The sequence below is a fragment of the Sceloporus undulatus genome, chromosome 7 (genome assembly GCF_019175285.1).
Source record: "Sceloporus undulatus isolate JIND9_A2432 ecotype Alabama chromosome 7, SceUnd_v1.1, whole genome shotgun sequence".
NCBI lineage: Eukaryota > Metazoa > Chordata > Lepidosauria > Squamata > Phrynosomatidae > Sceloporus > Sceloporus undulatus.
In genome coordinates, this window is record NC_056528.1 from 4052962 (window position 1) to 4063807 (window position 10846).

Consider the following 10846-nt stretch of genomic DNA (forward strand, 5'->3'; position numbering starts at 1 on the left):
AGTAGATCCACTAAAATAATGGGCCTTTAGTAAGTCAGCACTTACGTAAGTTTTACTGATCTAGTGGGTCAATTCTAGTTGCTACCAGCAGTTGGATTTAGGCTAAAGCTTGCAATCCTGTACTCAGATTTGTGGGAATGCACCCCAGTGAGCTTTAATTTTGAGTCAACATGGGAAAGATGTAGTGCAAGATATTGGTGGCTGTAAACAAATGAACTATAATGACAGATATTATGAGTGTGCAATCTGATATCTATTTATTTGAGGGTAATGCCCAAGTGCTGCATGGGATTTACTTCAATGTGTTTGGGCTACAGGCTGCAAACCAAAAAGTCCTTGGTTCCTATCTTGGATAATTTGTGTGCTAAAACCAAAAAAGGACCAATATTTATTGCTTAATTGTCTCAAGGCAGTTCTTAACTCACCGGCAACAAGTGTTTGCCTTCAATTCTATTTTTATTTGAGGTATTTATATATGTTTAACCTTGGGCATGGATGGGCAGCGTGTTCTATATTTTACATAATCTCCTTATTCTTTCATTTTCTACAAACAGGGAGAATTGCCCTTGAATGCTATTCAAGTGCAGTTTGAAGAAAACCAGAAAACCTCCTTTCTAATAGAAGGTATGCCAAAGAATGTACGAATGTGGCGTCTTGGGGTTGCGTGTGATACATTTATTTATTTGAAGCACACCTTGAAAGCAGAATTGCAACAGATGGGACCTAGCATATGAAGACAGTAATAGAATAGATGTAAAATTGAGAGCCTGTTGATGGGTTTTGCCTGTCAGTGAAAAGGTAGACTACAAGTATACAAGGAATACAAGGCGGCAGCAGGACAGACATGTTTTTTTGGGATAAGTACCAGCCAAAGATGCTTTTATCCTGTTAATATTCTGCTTTTTGGCCCAGTGCAATAAAGTCTTAGGTTACTGGAGAGTGTAGTCAAGGAAGCAGAAGACAACTAAGACATGGAAGGGCAGCTATGAAGGAACTAGTTAGGCTCCTCAAATGCAAAGACATTTCATTAAGTAAGGATATATCATTAAAAGTTGGAATTTTCTATGCCATGGTATTTTGATTTCTATGTGTGGAGAGAATCAGCTCATTTGAAATGGGTTGCTGGAGGAGACAAATAAAAGGGTCCAAGAGCAAATTAAGCCTGATTAGAAGCCAAAATGATTAAACTGAGGCTGTGGCACTTTGGTCCTATTATGAGATGCCATGACTTATTGGAAAAGATGATAATGCTTGGTAAGGTGGAAGCTTAGTAGTAAAGCTTAGTGTTAGCTTAGTGGTAAAGCACATGCTTTGTACACAGGAGGTCCCAGGTTTGATCCCCGTTTGGAAGGACCAGGGAGGAGATAAGGAGAAATGTGTCTGAGCTGCGTCACTGCTAGTCAAAGAAGACAACACTTGTCTTGTTGCAGATAAGGATTGTTGTGAGTAGACATCCTATTTAAGTCATTAGACCTGTCTTTTATTCTTTGCAGGTCGGTTAATCAACTCCATTCGGGTGATTTGCCCCTCCTATGAAGACTACCAGGAGTGGTTGTATTGCCTCAAAACAGCTCAGTTCCGTAATGTGGACTCATCCCTTTCTGGATCAGAGAGCTTCTCGGGACCAAAAGCACCACACTTGACTCAGGTAAAGTCCCATTTTTCCATCCTCTGATACATTGCAGCCTTGACTGATCTTTATACTAGCTCTTTGCTTCCCACATTCAAGAAATGGACATGGGTCCAAAACACACTGCAGAAACAATCCAGTTTGAGACCACTTTAACTGCCCTGGCTCAGTGCTAGGGAATCCTGGAAACTGTAGTTTGTTGTGGGACTAGGGACCTCTGACAGAGAAGGCTAAACGTCTCACTAGGCCGCAGTTCCCAGAAGTCCCTAGCATTGAGCCAGGGCAGTTAAAGCGGTCTCAGGCTGGACCATTTCTGCAGTGTGCTTTGGACTATACTTAGCTATTTGGCTTATAAGGATAGACTCCCACAACTTGACAATTCTGAATAGTTTGGCATGAGATGCCATTTGGGAAGACACACTTCTTGCATGCTACTCATTGAGGACAGTCAACTTGTGAGTATTTCTCGACAAGCTAAAAGGACTGTGATCTATAACAAAGATATCAAACCCATTTTAGGACTTGCTTCTAGGAACTCAAGAGTCTCTCGGACTCAATTCTCTAGCTGCAGTATGAGGGAAGCAATCCCAGCCTACCCTATAGGGCTATATGATAGGTAATCCCAGCCTACCATATAGGGAAGGAGCATTATTGAAGAACATTGGTGATCTCTACCTCTGGTCAATATTTGGACTTGGCTCCTCATTGTATCTAGCCAGTGCTTTCTCATCTTTCCCAAATCAGCTATGCCTTACTTCATAACCCTTACCACTTTTGCTTCCCTCCTGTCCTTTTCTTTGTTCACTAATGTAGTTCTCCGGAAGCGGGAGAGGCTCGCTCACCTCTGATGGCCGAACCAACTCCTGGGCATCCGGAGGGAAGGGGGCAACCTCCACGCACCATTCCCAGAACAGCACCGGATCCCTTTCTGAAAAGCAGTCATTTGGGGGGATGCCAGAGAACCGCTTAGCAGACGGTCCTATGCCTCAGGCAAGCCATGTAAGTAGAAATTCAGCAAAGTACATGAAGGGAGAACCCTCTTTGGCCATTGCTTAATACTTTTGTGACGCACCACCCGCAAAATAGTATACAGATACCTCAGATAACAAAGTAGATGTATTTCTGGCCATCACTACTTTAACAAAAAAATTGATACCAGGGTCAGAAAGAGCATGGAAAGATTTAGGATAGGTTCCTACATCACAAAAAGGAAGAGCACTTCAACCCCCTGACTATTGTTTTTCTCTGTGTGTGTGTTTTAATGCATGTAATAGGACCATGCAGGAAACTAGAGAGCAGTTCTCATGTAACAGGCTCAGAGGATTTTTTTTTTAATCCCTCTTATTGCAGTGTCTGGGAAATCCAGCATCAACGACTACAGGGATTGCAAAACCTGAACTGAAAAGGAAAGGGAGCTCTCGGAAGTCCAAAGGGAAGTGTGGCCTACAGAAACCACAACCCAGCAGTCAAGACTCTGAAAGGAGTCATTTTCAGCTCATCCCAGAACATGCCAGCGGGGAAGTCTTGTCTCCAGTGTACAATGAACCATACACAGCCCTGGCCCAACAACAACAGCCCCCTTCCGTTCCTCCACTGCATCTGGACCTCAACAATGTAAGAGACTGTAAGGCAGAGACTGATGTTAGAAGTAAGGGAAGGAGTGTGGTTCAGTGACAGAGATTTCATTTGTGCACATGCTGGGTTCATTTCTCAGGCTCTCCAGTTCAAAATTCAATTCTCAGCCCCTCCAGTTCAGTCCAGTTAAGCAGAGGCTGGATGGCCATCTGTCGGGGATGCTATGATTGTGAGTTCCTGCATGGCAGAATGGGGTTGGACTGGATGGCCCTTGGGGTCTCTTCCAACTCTAGGAATCTCTGGTTCAATTATTCTTTCTTTGGGGGTCTTTAAACAGAGGCTGGATGGCCATCTGTCGGGGATGCTATTGAGAGTTCCTGCATGGCAGGGGGTTGGACTGGATGGCCCTTGGGGTCTCTTCCAATTTTCTATGATCATATGAAAAGATCTGGTAGGAACTGGGGCAAAGCCCCCCATTTTAAATCCTGGAGAACTGCGCCCCAGTTAGATTAAACAACACTGGCTTATCCCAGAGCAGGCCACTAAAGAAAAAATACTGTTATGCTACCAATAGGATGTTGTCTATGACCCTGTAAATATCCTAATCGGCCCAATTTCTTCCAAAGCAGCAAGGCCTCATATTTATAACGGTGTTTTCCCCTCCGCAGCTGAAACAATGGAACTTGCCAAGATGTCAGAACTGCACAGCAGCCCAAAACAGGGAGAATACCCCTCCGCCTTGCTCCCCCATGTATGCCGACCCTTACACGCCCAATTCCCCCTCTTCACATGGGGCAGCGGACTCCAACTTGGTGGAAGAGGTATTTCATACATTGCATTGATGTTTATTCATGGGACAATCGTGACATCGCACAACATCGTGTGATAATCATCGCATTATCGCATGATATTGATGGGAGCATCCCGCCTTTTTTGCCGGTGTGATAATCTCCCAGGGTTCAAATTCCCACTCAGCTATGGGAAACCACTAAGCGACTTTGGGCAAGTCACAATCTCTCATCCTCAAAGGAAGACAGTGGGAAACCTCTGAATAAATCAGGCCAAGAAAACCTTAGCATGGAGTCATCTTAAGTTAGAAGTGACTTGAAGGTGCATAGCAAAAAGAAGGGGGACCTTAGACACACACACTCTGGCCTATTCCAGCCCATCAAGATCTGTGGTCAGCCTGCCACCTCTTTGTTGGTATTCCAGGGAGTGACTGAAAGCACTAGCTCAGTGGTGGCGAGCCTATGGCATGCATGCCAGAGGTGGCACTCAGAGCCTTCTCTGTGGGCACGCATGCTGTTGCCCCAGCACAAAGTTTGCCAGAGTTCATTACTAGAAAGTGAGAGGGATGTGGCACTTTGCAATAAATAAGTGAGGTTTGGGTTGCAGTTTGGGCACTCAGTCTGCAAAAGGTTCACCATCAGTGCACTAGCTGAATGTGCTTTTCCCCACTCTTGCCTGTGGAGAGCAGGAAGAAGGAATGAAGCCTGCCTCCAAGTAGGAGTGCTAGGTGGAAAAACTCACTTGTAGCTTTACTGGGGACTCCGCAGTGTCAAGGTGTAGCCATGGATAATACTGAAACACGATGCTGTTACCAGTCCCTATCTCATACCATTTCCCCACCCCTGATGTAAACCAGTGGCCTGGCAGTGCAAAGCAGCTCTTTAATAAAGCTGAGATCAGAAAAGGTTTGCTTTCCCTTGGAATACTTAGCTAAATCCAGGTATGTTCTTTTTCCTTACCAAGTTCATGAGACGCCATGGGCAGAGTGCCTTGGAGCATCAAAATGGCTACCCTGCCATGCCAGTGACGGTCCCCATCACCCACCACCCTCCGGCGCAAAAGAAGAACTGCCAGGCATTACCTGGCAACCACTGGCGAGAGCCAACCGCAGCTCAGAGATGCAGCCCTGCTTTGAATTATTCAGCAATGCCTCCGTCAGACACTGACTACTTGACCGCAGTGAGTGCAATTTAAGGGTTCTTCAATGTGTTGGGCCTGTTCCAGACTGCCAAAATAAAGCTGCTTGGGGTCTCTTTGGAGGTATACTATTTAAATGATGCATGCATCCTAAGAATCTGGAAGCTGCACGAAAGCTGCACTCCAGTGCTTAGGAATGTAGTGTGGCTTTGGCGCAACCTCCGGACTCTTAGGACCCATGCGTCATTTAAATAGCATACCTCCAAAGAGACCCGAAGCAGCTTTATTTTGGCAGTCTGTAACAGGCCATCGGGAGCTTTTCTAGTCTCTGGGTGCAGAAGAATATGTCAGTGAGACAGTGTTTTGTGCTTCTGTAACTCATCTATATACTACCAGACACAACCCTCAGTATCTCAAGTTTGAAGAATCAGAGGTTGGAAAAGAGCACCATTTGAGATCTAGGATGCAACTCCTCAGTTATTTCATCCTTGCACGCACACGTTAACTACTATAGTTTGTATAGAAGTTCTTTGGCTGCTTTTTTGAATGAACCATAAATGAGTAGGACAGCACATGCTTTGCATGCACAGAGTCCCATACTCAGTCCTTGGTATCTCCAGTAAAATGGATCTTAGTTGGCTCATGTTGCAAAAGATGCGGAAGCTGGGGAAAGCTACTTAGGAGGTTAAGTTTCCCAGAATCTTTGCCATGTTGAGTTGTGCATTCTGGGAGTTGTAGTCCAAAAGTAAGCTTTTTCCAAGCTTGGAAAGGACTTCCGTCTTCTTGGAACCTGGAGTGCCACTGCCAGCTGGAGTAGAGAGTGCTGAGCCACTCATCTAGATAGCTTAAAAGGGGATTAGACAAATTTATGGGGATGGAGATGGGGAAGAGGTTAGGGAGAGGGAACAGAAGGAGTCCAGGCTCAGAGGTAGTATATCTTGAATCAAAGTTACTCTAGATGCATATGGTAGGGCTAGTGCTTTCACATCCTGCTTATGGGCTTGCCTGGACCTTGTGGGAAGCGGAACATGAGACTAGATAGAGCTTTGTTTAAAACCAGTAGGAACACTCTCCTTATATTCTTATGCTTACTCTGACAAAGCATTGACAACAGTCCTAATGTGGGAGAGGACAAGTGGGAGCAGACTGTTAAATCAGGGGTTACAAAAAGGCCCCTGTGGAAAAGTCGTAGTGGGTTTTGTAGCACTCATCTCTGTCTGTTTTCCTCTCCATTCATCCTCCAGAGCACCTTGTCAAGGGATAGGGAAGAACTTCCAATGCCTTCCTTGCCAACTTCAGGTGAGTCCTTTGGGAAATTTCCCCATTTCCTGTGACACCTCAAGATAAGCCACAGACTCAAAGTGCTTGGAAAATATATACTGGCCATAGATCAAGATGTGACCAAGAGAAGGCAGCTAGGATGGTATCAGCCTCATACAGCTTAAATGCAGGAAACTCTAGAGTGCAATGGAAGAGGCTGATGATTATGTTGCATGCTTTGTATTCACTTAGGCCATTATCAGACGAGTGTGGAACTGGGGGTCTTCCGCACTGGGTGGTTCGAATTCACGTTGTTTCGCACAATACTGCTGAACTACAAGCCCCATCCCTATCATAAAAAGTCCATCTTTTAGAAACATATCTAAGAAGGACATGGAAGGGGTTTGGGTAGATCTCTGTGAGGAGAGCCACTGCTTTGGTGCCATGACCAGAAAGACATCCCACAGTTGAAACTATGGTGATAATTGTAGGCTGAAGAGAAGAGCCTCTGGTGCTAGTTTCGGGGTGCATGTGAACGCAGGCACTCCTTAAGAGGTTGCTTTGTTTGTTTATACGTATGTATTTAGTCTTCTACTTCCCGTCTCTTATAGACAAAGGGATTGGAACATACGACCTTCCAGAAAGCGGACGAGAACGTCTTGACTCTGCCTATCATGACTATGCTGAACTCCAAAGCTTCCAGAGCGACTTCAGTTATGACAACATTTGGGACATGGAGACAAAGGACAATGATATCTATCATTGCTAGAGGCTCAGGCCATTTGAAGGGAGTTATAAAAAAGGCCAGAGAGAGGCACCCCGACTCTGTTCTGACTCTCCTCCGCTTCTGTGCTGGATAATATAAAACACTGGATGCTGAGCCCAAATTCTTTCATTTCTCTAAAAGTGGCAGGTTTCACTATCCTATGGAAGGCTATGGCTTTCCCTATTATATTAGGACATGTCCTCCCCCCTTTTCCACTTTTTCTTCTCTCCCTTTGCTTAACCGGTGTGGTGCTATGACAGATTCATCTGAAAAGGAGCCTGGGATTTCAGCAGCCCATCCAATCCGCTCTGCCGATCTTTGTAGGAATGGGTCTAGGACCCTGGACTGTTTGTAGCTCCTATGCAGAAAAACCTAACTCTCCCAGTTTGTGGCTGACTGGGGCCAAGACTCTCGCTTTGCATCAGATCAGTGGGTTTTGCTATTTTTCGGTTCAAGAAGAACAAGAAAGAAAGCCATCGACTCACCTTGGAAAGCAAGGAATTAAGAGAGAGCTCGCGTTTGTAAATCTGGACATCGGTTCAAAGGTTATAGGTTAAGATACTAGTTGAGTGCCTTATAGAAGATATCTAACAGTGGAGGAATGTGAACTCTGAAACTCCAGCCTTACAGTATTAGGAATTTGGGATGGGAGATGACCTGATAACAGCAGAGGTACTGTTTATTTTATTCTAAGGGAACTTGATGGTAGCCAAAAACACTGCATTCTGTGAAAGTGTGCCAAAATGGCCAGCATTGCAGGCAATCCTGACTAAATCTAAACTGAGGATGTGTAAATAAGTATTTAATTTGAAAATTATATGTTAAAGTCATCAGCCAACAAGGAGGCTATGTGTGTCTGTGCAGGTACGCACATATACACACAATGGGGTGGTGGTGGAGGTATAGATAAGAGCCAGTATTTATCTCCTTTATTATTATCTTTGAACTTGTCAAGGGTCAAACCTGGAAACCTGCTTTGAGGAGCTAGACTTCTCTTTGCAGTAAGAAAGAAGGGAGTACCCTCTGTTACTGTCGCCACAGATTCTGGAACGGAGAGGCTGCTGTGCAGTTATCTAGTGCACCTATGGATATGCCCTATTCGAATGTTACTCAATTTAGCACAGTGCTTGGAGAACTTGCTGCTTTTTTCGGACTACGACATTTTGAATCCTCAAGCCAAGTGGGGATTCTAGGAGCTGTAGTCCCTAAAAGAAACCTTTCCAGAGTGGTTTGGGATAGCCGAACCCCAAACCTTACCACCTGCAACTGGGACTTGTCCTTTTCTTTGTGTCCTTTGAGCTTACAATGTCTGCCAACAACACACCCTTGCTTGTTGCCCTGGTTTCTTCTCCTCCCAAACATGAACAAGTTGCAGAGGAAAATGGGGCAGGTGAGCCAGGAATGTTGCCAGCCATCTGCAAAGCTTTAGGCAAGATGTCTGCAGGAGCAGCATCAAAGAGGAGAGAGGAATCTCTGGGAACAAGTTGGAGAGGTTTGCTGGAACTGTGATGCATGGAAAGCTATGGGTTCAGAAAAGGGCCGGGCAACTTGTGGGCAGAACATGGAAAACTTCCTTTTTTGACCTACAATGTCCAGAATCTCAGAGCTAATAAAATCACTTTTCCCACTCTGGCTTGTCACCCTCCAGATGTTGTTAGAATGCAAGTACCATCATCCTTCACTGTTGAAGCATTGGCTGTGACTGATGAGACTTGCAGTCCAAAACATCTGAAGGGCTATACACTGCCTATCCCTGATTTACAACATAGCAAAAGGGTGATTTGTGCATACCTAAAGAGCCAAAGGATTATATTTTTTGCCTCAATTCTCCAAGGGCTGAGTTGATGAGATGAGATTCTCTGGGTTCTACATTCTTTGGAACAAGTTCATTTTTTTGTCATTGTGGAGGTTGGAATTTTCTTCCTCTCACCACAAAGACCAAAGCTATTCAGGACTCACTGGCCTGTTACAGACTGCCAAAATAAAGCTGCTTTGGGTCTCTTTGGAGGTATGCTATTTAAATGATACATGGGTCCTAAGAGTCTGGAGGTCGCGCCAAAGCCACACTCCATTCCTAAGCACTGGAGTGCAGCTTTGGTGCAGCTTCCGGATTCTTTGGGTGCATGCATCATTTAAACAGCATACCTCCAAAGAGACTCGAAGCAGCTTTATTTTGGAAGTCTGTAATAGGCCACTGTTTAGCTGCTGCAGACCCCACTCTATGGCCATTCAGTGGCTGATGGAGATCAGGAGTGGGGTTGCGATCAGAGAAGTGCCAGGCTATTTCTCCACAACCAGATGAAGGGTAACATCATCCGCTGAGACCTCTGGAGGATCTTGGCACATGATGCTCTGCACCTGGCTATGGAGACATAGCCAGACTTCTCTGGTTCTCCCCACCAACTACTGCATGTCCCCAAAGTAAGGGCTGTAGCAGCTACATTATGAATCCCATAATGGGGGTAAAAAGGGAGCCATAGCATAGTTCTAATGTGAAACCTTTACACTATGCTCCATGGTATAGGATCTCAGCCACCCAGTTCTGCCAACCTAGTGATATGCCATATTGGCCTTTGTTATGTTGTGCTGGTGTTACATCAGGAAAACACCCGTTGTGTCTTCTTTACTTGAACCTTATTTTAAAATTGACAACTATCCAGCTAAGTTTACATGTTATCTTTTTTGTTTGTTTGTTTGATATTTTATTTAATATAAAAATGCCTAGCAGGAAAGGGAGGAGGAATTAAAATCCTGTTTAATTTTAAACATGGGGGGGAAAGTGTAATGTTCCTGGAGCAGCTGCTTTTTTCCCAGCCGTTCCGGTGTTAAACTAAAGTTGAGAGTGTGTGCTTGCTGCTATAGAATAATTACAGGCTTCCTTTTTTTGTACTCTACTTTTTAAAATGTGGATTTAGTGGCAGAAGGAAGAGAGATAAAAGGAGGCTGGGTGTGAAAATGTACACGGCTGAAACCATAGCTGTATTAGAGCAGTGTTCAGTGACCTTTTGTGGGAGATTGTGCGCGTATGGCTGTGTGTGCATGTGTGTGCAATGGTGGGTTCTAGCAAGGTTGCAAATGTATTGTTCTCTTGGTAATTTCTTTGTAGACCATGATCCTAATAAAGTTAATATATCTAAGTGCTTATGGATTTGACTGCTGCATTCCCTCTGTGTGTGTTCTTAGCATTCTCCTGTCCTTTTGCTCCATGACCTGCCAGACTCCATTCCTGTGCAGACCAGAGTCGATCTGATATTAGGACTCCTGTTTTCCTTTTAGTCTGAGCTCTTTTGTATTTGGAAATGAGAGATAAAAACAGCACAGTGGTCCCTTTCCTTGATGTATGAAATGAAATGAATTTATTTCCCCTTTCTTTCCAAAAACTAGAACCTAGGGAGGTCATCCAGGATGAAATTCAAGACTGATGAAAGGAAGTATGCCTGTGGGATTCACTGCCACAAGATATATGGATGGTTGCCCACTGAGATAGCCATAAAACTGGATTAATAACTCCATGGAGGGTAGGACCATCACTGGCTATGTATCACTTCCCACATCAGAGTCAGCATATGGCACTTCATTCCCACTTACAGAAAAATCGCTTTCTGATCTGAATTGATGTAATGATTTGACATCGGATTGTGGTTCCCACTATATTTGCCCCAATCGCATTTTCTGGCATGGAATCGAAT

At 44.5% G+C, this 10846-nt stretch overlaps 1 protein-coding gene across 1 annotated transcript in view; it reads left to right on the forward strand.

Annotated features, from left to right (window-relative positions):
* PLEKHN1 (pleckstrin homology domain containing N1) overlaps positions 1–8660 on the forward strand; it is a 48782-nt gene extending 40122 nt beyond the window's left edge. Inside the window, 8 exon segments of the mRNA XM_042479323.1 lie at positions 555–624; positions 1494–1648; positions 2444–2629; positions 2981–3244; positions 3874–4026; positions 4958–5173; positions 6376–6430; positions 7003–8660. Of these exon segments, the coding sequence (XP_042335257.1) occupies positions 555–624; positions 1494–1648; positions 2444–2629; positions 2981–3244; positions 3874–4026; positions 4958–5173; positions 6376–6430; positions 7003–7160 (1257 nt within the window). The 3' untranslated portion in view covers positions 7161–8660.
* Positions 8661–10846: the final 2186 nt, after the last annotated feature.